This window comes from Prionailurus bengalensis, chromosome F2, assembly GCF_016509475.1.
Source record: "Prionailurus bengalensis isolate Pbe53 chromosome F2, Fcat_Pben_1.1_paternal_pri, whole genome shotgun sequence".
Taxonomy (NCBI): Eukaryota; Metazoa; Chordata; class Mammalia; order Carnivora; family Felidae; genus Prionailurus; species Prionailurus bengalensis.
Genome location: NC_057353.1, coordinates 34,433,113 through 34,451,682, shown reverse-complemented (window position 1 = coordinate 34,451,682; position 18,570 = coordinate 34,433,113). Strand labels below are relative to the sequence as shown.

At 36.9% G+C, this 18,570-nt stretch overlaps 1 protein-coding gene across 1 annotated transcript in view; it reads left to right on the top strand.

The window, feature by feature from the left end:
• CNGB3 (cyclic nucleotide gated channel subunit beta 3) overlaps positions 1 to 18,570 on the top strand; it is a 148,376-nt gene that overhangs the window by 83,835 nt on the left and 45,971 nt on the right. Inside the window, exons 11-13 of the mRNA XM_043601321.1 lie at positions 4,393 to 4,534; positions 9,014 to 9,173; positions 10,418 to 10,515. Of these exons, the coding sequence (XP_043457256.1) occupies positions 4,393 to 4,534; positions 9,014 to 9,173; positions 10,418 to 10,515 (400 nt within the window). The remainder of the gene's footprint in view (positions 1 to 4,392; positions 4,535 to 9,013; positions 9,174 to 10,417; positions 10,516 to 18,570) is intronic.

Sequence of the window (18,570 nt, the reverse complement as noted above, 5' to 3'; positions counted from 1 at the left end):
TGTGCCTGTTGGCCATCTGGATGTCTTCTTTAGAGAAGTGTCTATTCATGTTTTCTGCCCATTTCCTCACTGGGTTATTTGTTTTTCGGGTGTGGAGTTTGGTGAGCTCTTTATAGATTTTGGATACTAGCCCTTTGTCCAATATGTCATTTGCAAATATCTTTTCCCATTCTGTAGGTTGCCTTTTACTTTTGTTGATTGTTTCCTTTGCTGTGCAGAAGCTTTATTGGGAGATTTTTGATAACCAAGAGTTCATTTTTGCTTTTAATCCCCTTGCCTTTGGGGATGTGTCAAGTAAGAAATTGCTACGTCTGAGGTCAGAGAGGTCATTTCCTGCTTTCTCCTCTAGGGTTTTGATGGTTTCCTGTCTCACATTCAGGTCCTTTATCCATTTTGAGTTTATTTTTGTGAATGGTGTGAGAAAGTGGTCTAGTTTCATTCTTCTGCATGTTGCTGTCCAGTTCTCCCAGCACCATTTGTTAAAGAGACTGTCTTTTTTCCATTGGATGTTCTTTCCTGCTTTGTCAAAGATCAGTTGGCCATATGTTTGTGGGTCTAGTTCTGGGGTTTCTATTTTATTCCATTGGTCTATGTGTCTGTTTTTGTGCCAATACCATGCTGTCTCGATGATTACAGCTTTGTAGTAGAGGCTAAAGTGTGGGATTGTGATCCCTCCTGCTTTGGTCTTCTTCTTCAAAATTACTTTGGCTATTCGGGGCCTTTTGTGGTTCCATATGAATTTTAGGATTGCTTGTTCTAGTTTCAAAAAGAATGCTGGTGCAATTTTGAATGTGTAGATAGCTTTGGGTAGTATTGACATTTTGACAATATTTATTCTTCCAACCCATGAGCACAGAATGTTTTTCCATTTCTTTGTATCTTCTTCAATTTCCTTCATTAGCTTTCTATACTTTTCAGCATACAGATCTTTTACATCTTTGGTTAGATTTATCCCTAAGTATTTTATGCTTCTTGGTGCAATTGTGAATGGGATCCGTTTCTTTATTTGTCTTTCTCTTGCTTCATTATTAGTGTATAAGAATGCAACTGATTTCTGTACATTGATTTTGTATCCTGCGACTTTGCTGAACTCATGTATCAGTTCTAGCAGACTTTTGGTGGAGTCTATTGGATTTTCCATGTATAATATCGTGTCATCTGCAAAAAGTGAAAGCTTAACTTCATCTTTGCCAATTTTGATGCCTTTGATTTCCTTTTGTTGTCTGATTGCTGATGCTAGAACTTCCAACACTATGTTAAACAACAGCAGTGAGAGTGGACATCCCTGTTGTGTTCCTGATCTCAGGGGAAAAGCTCTCAGTTTTTCCCCATTGAGGATGATGTTAGCTGTGGGCTTTTCATAAATGGCTTTTATGATGTGTAAGTATGTTCCTTCTATCCCGACTTTCTCGAGGGTTTTTATTAAGAAAGGATGCTGAGGGGCGCCTGGGTGGCTCGGTCGAATGGACATCCAACTTCGGCTCAGGTCATAATCTCACGGTCCGTGAGTTCGAGCCCCGCGTCGGGCTCTGTGCTGACAGCTCAGAGCCTGGAGCCTGTTTCAGATTCTATGTCTCCCTCTCTCTCTGCTCCTTCCCAGTTCATGCTCTGTCTCTCCCTGTCTCAAAAATAAATAAAAGTTAAAAGAAAATTTTTTTTTAAAAAGAAAGGATGCTGAATTTTGTCAAATGCTTTTTCTGCATCGACTGACAGGATCATATGGTTCTTATCTTTTCTTTTATTAATGTGATGTATCACATTGATTGATTTGCGAATGTTGAACCAGCCCTGCATCCCAGGAATGAATCCCACTTGATCATGGTGAATAATTCTTTTTATATACTGTTGAATTCGATTTGCTAGTATCTTATTGAGAATTTTTGCATCCATATTCATCAGGGATTTTGGCCTGTAGTTCTCTTTTTTTACTGGGTCTCTGTCTGGTTTAGGAATCAAAGTAATACTGGCTTCATAGAATGAGTCTGGAAGTTTTCCTTCCCTTTCTATTTTTTGGAATAGCTTGAGAAGGATAGGTATTATCTCTGCTTTAAACGTCTGGTAGAACTCCTCTGGGAAGCCATCTGGTCCTGGACTCTTATTTATTGGGAGATTTTTGATAACCGATCCAATTTCTTCGCTGGTTATGGGTCTCTTCAAGCTTTCTATTTCCTCCTGATTGAGTTTTGGAAGTATGTGGGTGTTTAGGAATTTGTCCATTTCTTCCAGGATGTCCAGTTTGTTGGCATATAATTTTTCATAGTATTCCCTGATAATTGCTTGTATTTCTGAGGGATTGGTTATAATAATTCCATTTTCATTCGTGATGTTATCTATTTGGATCATCTCCCTTTTCTTTTTGAGAAGCCTGGCTAGAGGTTTATCAATCTTGTTTATTTTTTCAAAAAACCAACTCCTGGTTTCAATGATCTGCTCTACAGTTTTTTTTAGATTCTATATTGTTTATTTCTGCTCTGATCTTTATTATTTCTCTTCTTCTGCTGGGTTTAGGCTGTCTTTGCTGTTCTGCTTCTATTTCCTTTAGGTGTGCTGTTAGATTTTGTATTTGGGATTTTTCTTGTTTCTTGAGATAGGCCTGGATTACAATGTATTTTCCTCTCAGGACTGCCTTCGCTGCATCCCAAAGTGGATTGTTGTATTTTCATTTTTGTTTGTTTCCATATATTTTTTAATTTCTTCTCTAATTGCCTGGTTGACCCACTCATTCTTTAGTAGGGTGTTCTTTAACCTCCATGCTTTTGGAGGTTTTCCAGACTTTTCCCTGTGGTTGATTTCAAGCTTCATCGCATTGTGGTCTGAAAGTATGCATGGTATGATCTCAATTCCTGTATACTTATGAAGGGCTGTTTTGTGACCCAGAATGTGATCTATCTTGAAGAATGTTCCACATGCACTCGAGAAGAAAGTATATTCTGTTACTTTGGGATGCAGAGTTCTAAATATATCTGTCAAGTCCATCTGATCCAATGTATCATTCAGGGCCCTTGTTTCTTTATTGACCGTGTGTCTAGATGATCTATCCATTGTTGTAAGTGGGGTATTAAAGTCCCCTGCAATTACCACATTCTTATCAATAAGGTTGCTTATGTTTGTGAGTAATTGTTTTATATATTTGGGGGCTCCCGTATTCAGCGCATAGACATTTGTAGTTAAGTGAATCTTATATGTTCTGTCCTAATCTTTATTATATTCTTTTCTGTCGCTTTGATTCCTGATATTCTTCCTATATGGGCTCTTAGGATACCAGTACTCTCCACTTTCAATTGTTCAAGTTAAGTACAGAATCTTTATCAACTATATTTCTAAACTTGACTATTATATTAATCAAGTATATTATTATACTTGATTTTCTTCAATACTAAATTTCTAGATAAATTACCTGTTATACCCAAGAGAAATTTCCCTTTTAAGATTGAGGTCCGTACGTCTCTGTCCCTGTCATGGTTTATATAATGAATACTGTAATAAGATGTAAGTAGAGAAGAGAGAGGAGGAACATATCTGCTATATTTTCTATAAGTAAAAATAACTGTATCTACACTATAAAAGGCTCTCCAATCTTTATAAATATCCTTGATCTCACAAATCACTAGTGTGGTACTTTAAAGATGCCCTCAAATTCTTTGCTGCTCCTCTCATTGTAAGGTGGATCCAAATATCCCTTTCCTCAACTTCTGAGTTATAAGAAACTGTGTAGCTACTGTCAGGACTACTATGGCTCTGGGGGAAACCAGCCACCAGGTAAGAAGCCCATCTACTCTGACACTGCCATGGTATGAGGAAGCTCAAGCTTGTCATATTGAGAAGCTGCTTGAAAAAAGGATACCCAGCCAGCCCCAGCTATTCCAACTATGCCAGCCCAGGTTCAGACACATGAGAGAAGACATCTTGGGCATTCCAAGAAGATATAATGTGGAGAACAGAGAAACCCAGTCAACAGATTCAAGTTCCCAGACATTTGGCCTCAATAAGTCTGCCCAGTGACCACCAGTCATTCAAGTCACCCCAGCTGAGGGTCCACTCATCTTGCTGGGCCATCTCTGCTGGGCTTTACACAAATACCCAACCCAAAGGTTTATGAGCCCTAATGAAATAGTTGTTTTATACCACTAAATTTTGAGTTTATCTGTTTTGCAGCAAGAGATAAGCAGAACACCTAGTAAACACCCTCCTTAGGACTAATTATTTAGTCATTTCACTATGTTTATTGAGAAGTTTATGTTGGTACACATGGTATTTGCTAATGTTTCCTATAGAAAGAAAATCTTGATTAGGAGGAAATGTGTTATAATTTAGTAGTGATCTGTACTCCCAAGCATAGTGCCATTTTAATGTGCTAATAAAAGGAAAAATGGATATATTTTCTTTTCACAGGTACCTGAGATGCTATTACTGGGCCGTTCGAACTTTAATTACTATTGGGGGACTTCCAGAACCACAAACATCATTTGAAATTGTTTTTCAACTGGTGAATTTTTTTTCTGGAGTTTTTGTGTTCTCCAGCTTAATTGGTCAGGTAAATGGAGATATGAATCTCTAAATACATAATACTGCTATTTTTGAAAAGCTAATAAGTCTTTATAAATTTACAGAAGAAAAAAATCAATCTTTCATCTATTTTAATGAATTGGAGGAGGATGTGATTGAGCCAACATTGCCTTTGAATTTTTAAACCATTAAATCTATCAGAAGACCTGTCCACAATGTCAGGTTAGACTCCCAGAGAAAGTCAAGTTTCTAAATTGACTTATTAACTTGGAATTTCCTGAAAAACCTTTAAAATCTCCCTTCTTTAATTAAACTTCAAACATTTTCATAAAATCCCTGGATTAAAATCAACTTCAGAGGTCATTTAAACCATAGGCTCCCAAATGCCATTTAAATAAATTTAATTAATAAGTCATTGGTTCATAAATGTTTACTATGGCATCTCTTTGTCCTTATTCTCAAGGAATCACAGTCTAGTAAGAAAGTTAAACAAACACAAATAACTACCGCAAGGTAGTTGGCATTTGCAAGGCATAGAACCCAGTATCTTTGTGCATTCCCAGATTCATAAGAAAAAAAAGCTGGACAACGTAGCTTTTTAGAAGTTATACTTCCTTGGAAGGTACTTCATATGCCATATGTTTGAGAACAAAAAAGCCCCATGTTGAGATTTGTATGCTGGGTAGAGTTAGACAAATTCACAAAATGACTATTTGACTATTCCCACTAGATAAACTATTCTTTCTCATTCACCACACTCACAGTGGTATGAATAAATTGCATGCTTTAACAATATTTTGCAATAAAAGCTATTTTAATAACATTTGAAGCTGACCACAAGTAGTCAAAACTCAAATCCTACATCAGTGAATATCAGGACCTGCTATCCATGGTAAGTACCAGAGGAAAGTTTGAAAGCTGTATTATATTAGTTAAGAAAAGGGAAGTTTTCCAGGAGTTTTCCTGGAGAAGAATGTATTTGCAACATCTTAATAAAACAGATAGGATTCAGTCATTATAGACAGATAGTCCAGTCAATCAGAAATAGTGTGTGAAAGATAGCAACAATATAAAACAAGTATGTTGAGGAAATAGAAGGAGTGCCAGCATGACTGGAGTGAAGGATGCTTGTAAATAAGGTTAGAGATGTACATAAAGACAAAATATTTTAGGGCTCTGAGTGTTAAAGATGTTGAACTTTATCTTAAAAGGCAGTGGGAAGTCAGCCAAGGGGGAATTTTGAACAAAGGAGAAATTCAGGAAGATTATCAAAATATAATATGAATTGGAGGAGGTGATACTGTCTTTAAAAGTAGATTTTATTGGGGCACCTGGGTGGCTTAGTCAGTTAAGTGTTGGACTCTTAATTTCAGCTCAGGTCATGATCTCATGCGTTCTTGAGATCATGTCCCGTGTCAGACTCTGCACTGAAAGCACAAAGTCTACTTGGCATTCTGTCTCTCCCTTTCTCTCTGCCCTTCCCCTACTTGCATGCACTTGCTCGCTCTCTCAAAATAAATAAGTAAACACTTTAAAAAGTAATAAAAAATAAAAAGAAGGTTTTATTATTATTTAGGTATGGTGAAGCCAACAAATCAAGAGACAATTGGCATTGATAAGATAGTTTGTTAGACAAACAGACTCAAAAGGAAGGGTCACAGTATGCCAAGGGAGACACATGGGAAGCACCAGGGAAGGAGCAGGTGAAGCAGGGTAACAGATTTAGGATTGGCTAGTTTGGATAATTTTAGCAGGTTCTGGGATTTAGGAACTGTCTCTGTCTGGTACTTGGCTCTGGAGTGTCAGTGGATCAGGTGGATAGTAGCCTGGAATATGAGAGCCCAATAAAGAAGGCTGTTGGGAGTATGGCCTCTGCATTGATTACTTTGCCTATAAAAGCCCACTCACAGTGGAGTTGTTTGCGATCTCTCGGAATCAGCTAACTCTGGACAGGGTAGTACCAGATATCAAAGCGTCAAAATACAGAAAATAAAAAAACATGGTTAATACCATGATATATAGGGATATATAGGGATATGGCAACTCCAGCCTGAATATGGTAACATCATGGAGAGAGAGACTGTAAAGGAAACTCTAGAAAATATTCAGGTTTGGGAAGAATACACAAACAGTTAAAAAGTATAAGTATAGGGGCACCTGGGTGGCTCAGTCAGTTAAGCGTCCAAATCCTGATCTCAGCACAGGTCTTGATCTCAGAGTCATGAGTTCAAACCCTACACTGGGCTCCACACTTGGCATGAAGCCTGCTTAAAAAAAAAACTGTAAGTATAAAATATCATAATCTTAGTGGCTTAGTCACTGCATCAATGACTGAAAATGTAAAGCTGGTTAATGCAATTAATTTGAACTTAAATAGCAAAAATAAAATTATTTCATAATTTCTCACAAAATTCTGTGTGAGGTAGCCACATCCCCTTCATTGCTGTCTCACTTTTATAGATGAGGCAACTCCAGTGTAAAGAGATTAAGAGGCATACCTAATTCATACATGTAATTCACACAGTGAAATGATACAGCCATGAAATGTTGATAGTAATAGTAAAATCTAACACGTATTTAGCACTTACTGTGTCCAAGTCAATGTCTACAAGATTAAAAAATTATATCTAGTTTGATTTCAGTTCTTTTGCTATATAGTATGTGGTCTTTGGACTAGCAGCAGAAGCATCACTTGGGAAATTCAGATTTCAGACCTTACCCCAGAACTAAGGAATCAGAATCTACAGTTTAACAATATTTTCAGGTGATTTATATGCACATGAAAGTTTGAGAAGTGTTGCTTTACACACCACACCACACCACATCTGCCTTTACACTGAATTCGAGGTTCCAACAGGAACAGGAAGAAATATCAAGCCACTGAAAATGTAATACTAGAGCCTGCCACCCCCTCCTGTCACAAAAAAATAAGATTGAGACAGGAGGTACAGATTTGTGGTTAAACTTTCACAGTGACTAAAAAATGCTGAGGAAAACAGTTAAAAACAAAAGAGAGACTGGGACAAAATCCCCGTTTATTCAAAATTCCCATATATAACCACACCAAGAACTACACCCTGGATGTGATCATCACATTTTAACTACAATATTCTAGTCTCTGATACAATTAATAAAGACTGGCATTTTCTTCACCTAATGTGGAACACATCGTGAAATACATGTATTCTTCACCTCACTACCAAAACCATCATTGCTGAAGGATAGCACATAAACCATTCAGATTCCTGTCACTATAAATTCTGGGCCTTCAACATTGATCAATAATGCTTTTAATTATCCTCGGCTCCCAATTTAAACTTTATTAAATTTCCCAACCCAACCCCTAACGTCCCAATTCTCACGGCCTTAGGTGAGTTGGTAATGTTCTCCATCTGTCAAGAATGGCTTGTAAAAAGGAGATCTAGTAACTGAGGTTGCTGAAGAACATTTGGAATAGCCCCCAAGGAGGAAGTCAGAGACTGAAATAGATGTATCTAGTTTGACTATCTGCATAGCTCCTCAGCAGATACTTTTGATAAGAAGAACTTATTGACTCTAAAAATGGAAACTGAGGAAGGCACCACAATAAAAGAGCCATTTGAGGTAGACTTCAAAGAATGAGTAGTTTTTCCATAAGCAGAAAAGGCTCAGCTACTAGAATGAATGAGCAAAGTCTTGAGAATATAAAAGCAAGACTCTGATTTTCCTCCGTATTATAAACCTACAGTCAAAGCAAATTTACAACCACTTGCTTCCCTCTATGTGAGAGGAAGAGTCAAGCTATATATCTTTTTTGTGCTGAGACCTTAAAGATCAGCTTTTAACCTAGAGTGGGTTTTTATGGCTGAGTTATAAACATCCAAGAACTAAAACCTGACAGTTCCTTAAGTATTGTCACAGCAGTAGATGATGCTTCAGTAATTTCAGCACATTTCAACTTCTGCTGAATACTGTGCCTTAAGCATGATGAGATTTGATTTTATCTGTCTAAACAACACAAAGGGAAGTACAGAGGTTGCAATTTCATGATGAATTGAGTCTATATAGCCAGCCACACTGGATAGTCTTGAAAGATTCTTTCAAAGTGAGACTCACCAAAATGGACTAAACATTTTGCCAGGTAATTGCTCAACTTCCCTTGTATATCCCTTGAATAAGCATAAGCTGTATAATTTTTAAAATATCAACTGACATCTTTTCAGTAATATACAAGTTTGCAAAGAAGATTGTGTGCAGATGCATGCATTCTGTGACTGAATCCTCCCCAAAACTTCACATGGTAAGACGGGTCCTATTGTTGTATGTATGGGGTCAAAAGGAGGATATGATTTACCCATTGTTTTATGTGAATGATTGAAATTAAGACCCAATATCAGTGTGTTAAAAATCTAGTAGTTAGTGCATTAGAATGGAATGTACCTCATACAAACTCTTAATTCACCTGGGTTTGTAAAAAACTCTTTCAGTTCCTCTGCCAGGTGTGGAGTGACCATATTTGTGGTTTCAGATGCAAGATGTAATTGGAGCAGCTACAGCCAATCAGAGCAACTTCCGAAACAGCATGGATCATACCATTTCCTACATGAATACTTATTCCATTCCTAAGGGTGTGCAGAAGCGGGTTCGGACTTGGTATGAATATACATGGGATTCTCAAAGAATGCTAGGTAAGTAAGGCAGATTACTGATTAAATCCCTGTATAGCATGTCATATAATGGAAGTTCTGTAAGTTAGAAGCAGACACTAATTGGACTTGAACAAAAGACTGGAAAACAACTAAATGTTCTTCAAAGTATTAATTTAATACAATGAGATTTTTTTTCCTTAAATGCCCAGACATAACTTACTGGTTATGCAAATCCTGGAAGATCATCCACAGCTATTCCTGAGGACATGACAAGTGAGGAAGGGCAGCAAAAAGAGCAGTAACAGGTTCCTTCTTTCTCTCCAACTATAAATACTACTCCATCACCTTGGTTTAGGAGGGAACTAAGGACAAATAACCCTTGGAAACAAGGAGTTATGTTTTTATAGAAAGGATTTTCAGATTTAGAATGAATATTGGAATCAAAATAAGGATATAATGTATCAATTCTTTTTTTCTAAATAGATGTAAGAAAACATAAAAATAATAAACTCTCAGAAATTTGTCCTATACTAGAGACTAAGAATGGGCAGATTTATTTATGGAACATTTTATCAGCCTGAAGGCCTATCATTTCATTCACATACAGACAAATTTTTAATGTATTCACATTCTTCATTGAGTTAATAAGCAAGTAAATAACAATAATTTGAATTTACTCAGCAATTTCTCTTTTAGATTCCATTCCAAGCTGAGCCACCTACCAATTATTCACAATTGAACAAGTCACTTACAGCCTGTCTGAGCTTCAGTTTTTCTGTTTCTTCTTTCTGCAAAGCAGGAATGAGAACACTTACCTTAGGGTTGTCACAAAGGTCACCTAAGATAGTGACAGAGCTCAGTAAGCTTTCAAATGCCACATGGTGGTACTCATTATTACTTGTCATCCCCAGGATGTTAGGGCTGGAATGTGTAGATAAAAGACAAGAACTGGATCCTTTTTCCATCCAGGTAGTTCACTAGCCATTGTCCCATGATCACTAAACTTTATATCTAAAGTTTCAATAAACACAATGTTCTGAAACTATTCAGAACTATTATGTCATTTGTAGTTAAAATACTATACTTCTTTTCTCTCATTAAAGTGATAGTGCTATTGTGATATGTATGTATGTCCAATAGAAGTAATAAAAATATAGAATTTGATGCAGCTGTTTATAAAAAGAGTTGGCATTTTGTTTCCTTAATTTAAAAAATTTTTCTTATACTTTGGTGACTTTTTTTAATTATTCTGCTTGTGGGTTTATGTTTTTGTCTTTGCAAAGATGAGTCAGATCTGATCAGTACACTGCCTGTCACCATGCAGTTAGCCCTCACCGTGGATATGAACCTCAGCATCATCAGCAAAGTCGACTTGTTCAAGGCAAGTGCTTTTATAACTAAGAGAAAAACACCATATCAATTTCTCTGTAAAGTCTAAGCTCTTACTGTATACAGATTTGTTATTTTTATTGCCTTATGTTTTAACAAAATCAGCAATCTGGAGAATTTACATGAAGTTAGAGTCAAATAAACTGGGTCTGTCTTTGACAGATGACTTCTTTATTTTTTTATTTTATTTTTTATTTTTTATTTTTTAAAATCTATATCCAAATTAGCATACAGTGCAACAATGATTTCAGGAGTAGATTCCTTACTGCCCCTTACCCATTTAGCCCATCTCCTCTCCCACAACCCCTCCAGTAACCCTCAGTTTGTTCTCCATATTTATGAGTCTCTTATGTTTTGTCCCCCTCCCCGTTTTTATATTATTTTTGTTTCCCTTCCCTTATGTTCATCTGTTTTGTCTCTTAAAGTCCTCATATGAGTAAAGTCATATGATATTTGCTTTCTCTGACTAATTTCACTTAGCATAATACCCTCCAGTTCCATCCATGTAGTTGCAAATGGCAAGATTTCATTCTTTTTGATTGCTGAGTAAGACTCCATTGTCTATATATACCACATCTTCTTTATCCAGTCATCCATCGATGGACATTTGGGCTCTTTCCATACTTTGGCTATTGTTGATAGTGCTGCTATAAACATGGGGGTGCATGTGTCCCTTCGAAACAGCACACCTGTACCCCTTGGATAAATGCCTAGTAGTGCAATGCTGGGTCATAGGGTAGTTCTATTTTTAGTTTTTTTTTTGAGGAACCTCCATAGTGTTTTCCAGAGTGGCTGCACCAGCTTGCATTCCCACCAACAATGCAAAAGAGATTCTCTTTCTCCACATCCTCACCGATATCTGTTGTTGCCTGAGTTGGTAATGTTAGCCATTCTGACAGGTGTAAGGTGGTATCTCATTGTAGTTTTGATTTGTATTTCCCTGATGATGAGTGATGTTGAGCATGTGTTGGCCATCTGGATGTCTTCTTTGGAGAAGTGTCTATTAATGTCTTTTGCCCACTTCTTCACTGGATTATTTGTTTTTTGGGTGTTGAGTTTGATAAGTTCTTTATAGATTTTGGATACTAACCCTTTATGTGATATGTCATTTGCAAATATCTTCTCCCATTCTGTCGGTTGCCTTTTAGTTTTGCTGCTTGTTTCCTTCACTGTGCAGAAGATTTTTATTTTGATGAGGTCCCAGTAGTTCATTCTTGCTTTTGTTTCCCTTGCCTCCAGAGATGTGTTGAGTAAGAAGTTGCTGCGGGCAAGATCAGAGAGGTTTTTGCCTGCTTGCTCCTCGAGGATTTTTATGGCTTCCTGTCTTACATTGAGGTCTTTCACCCATTTTGAGTTTATTTTTGTGTATGGTGTAAGAAAGTGGTCCAGGTTCATTCTTCTTCATGTTGCTGTCCAGTTTTCCCAGCACCACTTGCTGAAGAGACTGTCTTTATTCCATTGGATATTCTTTCCTGCTTTGTCAAAGATTAGTTGGCCATATGTTTGTGGGTCCATTTCTGGGTTCTCTATTCTGTTCCATTGATCTGAGTGTCTGTTCTTGTGCCAGTACCATACTGTCTTGATGATTACAGCTTTGTAGTATAGCTTGAAATCTGGGATTGTGATGCCTCCTGCTTTGGTTTTCTTTTTCAAGATTGCTTTGACTATTCGGGGTCTTTTGTGGTTCCATACAAATATTAGGATTATTTGTTCTAGCTCTGTGAAGAATGCTGGCATTATTTTGATAGGGATTGCATTGAATATGTAGATTGCTTTGGGTAGTATTGACATTTTAACAATATTTGTTCTTCCTATACAGGAGCATGGAATCTTTTCCCATTTTTTTGTGTCTTCTTCAATTTCTTTCATAAGTTTTCTATAATTTTCAGGGTATAGATTTTCACCTCTTTGGTTAGATTTATTCCTAGGTATTTTATGGTTTTTGGTGCAACTGTAAATGGGATCGATTCCTTGATTTCTCTTTCTGTCACTTCATTGTTGGTGTATAGGAATGCAACCGATTTCTGTGCATTGATTTTATATCCTGCCACTTTGCTGAGTTCATGAATCAATTCTAGCAGTTTTTTGGTGGAATCTTTTGGGTTTTCCATATAGAGTATCATGAGATGACTTCTTCTTTAGAAGCCACTCTCTCCTAATTGCGGTCAGAAAAGAGTTTTTCAGGCTCTTCTTGAATTAATTTAAATGTAATTAAGCTCTATAGCTTTATGTCTTTGCTACTATGCACACAATTTCCCATTTATGAATGTACCTTGGCAATGAGTGACAGACAAGACCCAAATTAGCTCTGGATTGATCTGACAATCAGAGAATTGTGCCTAACCATGTCTTCTGTCACAAATGCTTTGGATTTAGAGTTTTTAGATGGCCAAATTCAAATTTAGAAGCTTTTGCGAGTGGGGGGGGGGGATGAATAACAAAGAAATTTTTAACTTTTTGAGCGTCTTTAATTTTACTACTTTCTCCTCTTCTTAATGCAATGTACTGCATGTAAACTTTTCTCATTAACATTTAATTCTGTGTGTGGCATGGCACCGATTTATCTATTTGATTATCTGTTCATTCAGCAGATATTTGTTAAGTTCCTACCATGTTCCAGGCATCATTTTAGCCACTTTGTTGAAAATAAATACTTGCTACATGGAGCCTAAATCCCAAAGAGCAAAATAAAAAATAAATATGAAATATGTTTTGAGGTGATAATTCTATGAACAAAATTAAGCAGACTAAGGCGGATGAGGAGGGTACTGGTCAATAAAGGCTGCTCTGATAAAGTACAATGGAGTATTTAAGCAAAGGACTACAGGAGGCAAGGAAATGAGCCATGCAGATATTGGAGGAGGGAAAGGAGGGATGGGCAGAAAGGCAATATTACAGGAGAATAGACAAGATGAAGCCCTGAGCCAGCAACATCCTGAAAGGGGGCCAGGGTAGCTGAAGCAAGGGCACAGTGATAGAAAGCAAGAATAGTCCGAGGAGAATAAAAGAAAGGGAGGTCAAGGGGGACGGTAAGTTAATAGAGGATCTTGGAAGCTGTAGAATAGACCTTGGATTGTACTGTGAGATGCAAAAACCACTGAAGACCTTAGGCAGAAAGTGACCTATTTAAGATCAGTTTGAAGGGATCGTCTCTCCTATAATGTGGATAATAGACCATGGAAGCAAATGTGGAAGCAGGGAGGCCACATAGGGTTTACTGCAACCATCCATAGAAGACAGGATAGAGACCAGATCCAGAGTAGTAGGAGTAGAATTGTTAGGAAGTGGCCAAATATTGGATATATTCAAAGGAAGAGGCCCAAGTTTTTGCTGTTGATTGTGTGAAGGGAGAGAGAGATAGAGACAGGGAGAGAAAGGAAGCAAAGCTGACTCCATGGATTTAAGCCTGAGGAACAATGAAGAACAAATATATCATTTGCAAAATAAGAAATTTTGGAGTAATTGAAGGGTGAGGGGGTTAGAAATGGCCTCTGTTTTGGGATGTGTTTGTTTGAGGTGGGAGTTAGACCTCCAGATGAAATGTCATGTAGGCAGTTTGATAAATAAATCCGAGTTCAGGGGAGATATCCAAGCTGAAGTAATAAATTTGTGCATATTAACATATTGATGTATTTCAAGCCATGGGACTGGATGTGATCCCCTAGGTTGAAAAGTGTAGACAGAAAAGAAGATGTAATCCAGACAGAAACATATGCCTTGAAAATACATAATCAACACCATTGGGGACAAAATGAAGAAGCAGAAGCTGTATGGTAAAATGGTTGGGCAGAGTCACTCCCAGTGTTAGGCTCACCTCGGCTCCATAGGATACTAGAGTTAAATCTGTATCCTAGGACTCTTTTCTTGGTATATCCTTCTAGATCTCCATCCAGATTTTGGTGAAGATATAAACCATGTGATTTTAAAATTGGCAGATGACACAAAGTAAGAAGGAACAGTTTAAAATGTGTTAGATTATAGGGGCATCTGGGTGGCTCCATCAGTTAAGCATCCTGCTTCAGCACAGGTCATGATCTTGCAGTTCGTGGGTTTGAGCCCCACATCAGGCTTTACACTGATAATGCAGAGCCTGCTTCAGATTCTTTTTCTCTCCCTCTCTCTGCCCCTTCAGCTCGCTCTCTCTCTCTCTCTCTCTCTCTCTCAAAATAAATAAATAAACTTTAATAAAATAAAATAAAATGTGTTATATTAAAAAACTAAAAATTAACTGAATACTTTGAAACAATGAGCAAAACCAAGATTAACTTCAACAGCATAAAAGTAAAGTTCCAAATTTAGACTGAAAATTGAAATATTACACATATAAAAGAGTCATAGCTAGTTTCACAACATCTTTTTTTACACCTGGGCATTTTTGCTGACCTCAAACTCTGTATAAATCAACAGAGTTATGTATTATAATGTTATAATACATGTTTGTATTTGGTATAATGCTACCAAACAGAATTTGGTTTTCTTGATGATTTTAACTACATCTGGATTAACCTATCACATTGCAAATAACCCGTTTTAAGAACTTTTACAAGGTAGATAAGCTAAGAGTTACTGGTAAGAGGTAGGAGTTGAATAGTGAACCAAGGAAATAGTGAGAAGATGATCTTAAAAATAATATTATTTTATGATAATACAAATCAAATCAACAGTTGCTTCTAGTGGGGAGCAGGGATGAAGATACTGACTAGGAAGAGGCATAAGGGGACCTTGTGGGGTGAAATTTTTTGTCTTGCTATGGAAGCTACAGTGTGTTCATTTGTCAAAACTGATTCAACTGTCTTTTAAAATTTGTATATTTTACTTCTTATACATATGCTTCCATTAAAAAAAGAAGAATGGCCTCAAACAAAAATGTTTAGTTATGGGATGTTTAGTTATGGGAAAAAAATAAATTCAAGAGGAGCAGAGGTTACATATATTAAAGTCACTTATATGGATAAGGAATGAGACTTACTCTATATTGTTTAGCAAAATAACACTCAACTGTAAACTCCGTTTCTGAGCAACAGGCCCTGTACAGAGAAGTAAAACCTCTTGGAGAGCAAGCTTGGTCCTAATAGTCTTGATACTCACTGGACACAGCACAGTTTTAGACAGAGAATAGCTACTTAGCAAGGAAGGGAGGGAGGGGCAGTGAGGAGAGAGAAGGGGTGTGGGAAGGAGAAGAAGCACTGGGGCCAACTACTGAGATTATATGAAAGTAGTTTTCTGGTTGGAAAGTAATTTCTAATTTCTAGTGAGACTCCCACAGTGGAAGCTCCAGTGAAGTAGAAGCATCATGGAATGTGTACAAACAGAGTTTTCTGATCTTCTATCAGGGAAACTGGGAGAGAGATCCCTCCATTGGTTAGCAGGTTCAACTAAATAAATGGTTTTCAAGCTGCAGATTACAATCCACTGGGGGGATCATGAATTCAGTTAAGGGGGTCACAACAAGCATGTAAAATAGAAGAGAAAATATCAGAGTACTTCACACATAAGTAAGGGTAGGTATTATATTATGAAATGTTTGTTTCTTTTATTTAGCTTTAAATGCACATATATATGGGGTCCTGGGTGGTTCAGTCAGTTAAGCATCCAACTCTTAATATCAGCTCAGGTCTTGATCTCAGGGTTGTGAGTTCAAACCCCACATCTGTGCTGGACATGATGCCTACTTTAAAAATAAAAGAAAATAGGGATACCTGGATGGCTCAGTCAGTTAAGTGTCTTAGTTTCAGCTCAAGTCATGATCTCATGGTTCATGGAATCAAGACCTGCATCGGGCCCCTCACTGGCAGCATGCAGCCTGCTTAAGATTCTCTCTCTCCCTCTCTCTGCGCCTCCCCTGCTCATGCTCTCTCTCTCTTAAAACAAATAAACTTTTTTTAATAAAATAAAGTAAATTAAATTAAAGCACATATAAATATGTGTATACTGAGCTCAACATAAATATCTGTGTTACTGTAGGGTATGGTCAAAAAAGATATGAAAGCCATGAAGCTAAATTATTTTAATAGCATTTTAAAATGTTATAAAACTCTCAGGGCACCTGGGTGGCTCAGTTGGATAAACCTCTCACTTCAGCTCAGGTCATAATCTCACAGTTCATGAGTTCAAGCCCCACATTGGGCTTTCTACTGTCAGCGCAAAGCTCACTTTAGATCTTCTGTCTCCCTCTCTCTCTTCCCCTCCTCTCCAAAAAATAAATAAACATCTCTTAAATGTTATAAAATTCTCTATACCTTAATGACTAGCTTAATTGAGAATAAGTAACATAATTGTCTCTCTTTTAAAAACAAAACAAAACCTTTAAATTATGTACCAATGACTTTTATGGGATTATCTCTAATTTGGAAAATTATCAGTTTTTAGCCTCAGAGTTTTTTCTGAGGCTAACATATATTTTTTTTAATCCATAAAATCAGCAAAATCTGATCGAGAAAAAAGTGTTAAATCTTCACATCTTACTAATGTTGTATATAAACTTAGATTCATTCTTTCCTGACATTTCCATTAAAAATTCATTTTCTTCCAGAAAGAACCCATTTCCACTTATATTTGTGTTAAGTAAAAAAGGTTATTTTTTTCTAAAGCTAAATGAAGTAGAAAATGAATAGGTATGGGATTTTTCTAAATTTATTTTCGTGAAGGCAGTCTTAGTAGTTTATACAAATTTGTTATTTTTCTTAAGGCAAAAATAGGCTGAATGGTAATCCTACACCCTTACCTCATAAGTTATACCCAACTGACTCTGGTGTTGCTTCTATCAGTTACATACATTCGCAGAGTATCACCTATGCTCTCTGGCTGAGTGCACAATGGAGAGAACATTTGAAGTATGTGTATGCAAAAGATGCTTAGGAGTCTACAGGGTGAGGAAGTGGAAGCTCCTGGGCAGGAGCCTTCTTATTATCACAAGCATGGGAAATTATAACCTGTTTACAGAATAAGAAGTTACGGCCAGTGCATAGGATGATAACGAAAGATGAATCTGGAACGGTCAGTGAAGCCTGTAGATAGTGTGGGCCCAATCCTATAAGGAAAGAAAGCTAGAAAGCAGGAAACTGACAGTGTAGATTTCAGTTTTACAAAGACAAGAAATGGAACTACACTGAATAGACCAGAATATCCAAGAGTAACAAAGAAAGATGACTGTCAACTGTTGAAAACCTCCATACCTTGAATTCTTCCTGAAAGTGAATTTTCCATATCTTTAAAAGGCAGGCCAACAGAAAGAGAGAGAAAAAGAGACAGAAAAAAGAGAGAGAGATCTGGCACCAAGATTGGAGGCTAGCAGGCATGTTTTGTGTCTTTTCAGTCTTCCAGATTAGGGGAAATAAAAAGTATTTGAAAATCATTTAACTTACGAAGATTTATTTTAAGATGCCTTCAGGGATATTTTAAGTTTGTTTCTTGGGCCTTCAGTCAAAATTTTCATATGAACTTTTCTCCATTTTGTACATTTGACAATGGATACAGATCTAGTAGAATTTGTTTGCAGGGAATGATTCTATACTAAATAACCTTGCTTTGAGTTTTTTCAAAAGACATATATTTGTTGCTTTAATTTTATGTTATATTCAAATTTCTTTAAAACTGCAAAAAGCACAAATGTGCTTATATTCCTTTCCTTTTAGCCTTGTGAAATTTGTTTACATATTAGTGGAACAGTGAGTGTTGTAATGCTTTAGCAAAAGTAATATAATAATGGAGTATTATAAATCATAATATGAACAACATTACATGAAAATTGTCCATACTGTTTTTGATCCTTCAATCTCATTACTGTTACCATAAACCTTGCTATACCCAATTCTTTCATGGCCTCTACATTAGTCAGGATATTCCAGAGAAATAGAACCAATAAGATATGCAGAGAGAGAGAGAGAGAGAGATTTATTGTAAGAAACTGGCTAATAGAATCATCAGGGTTGGTAACTTCGAAACTTGCAGGGCAAGCTAGCAGGCTGGAGACCATGAGAAGAGTTAATGTTGCAGCTCAAGTCCAAAAATAGTCTGGAAACACAATTCTGTCTTCCTCAGAAGACTT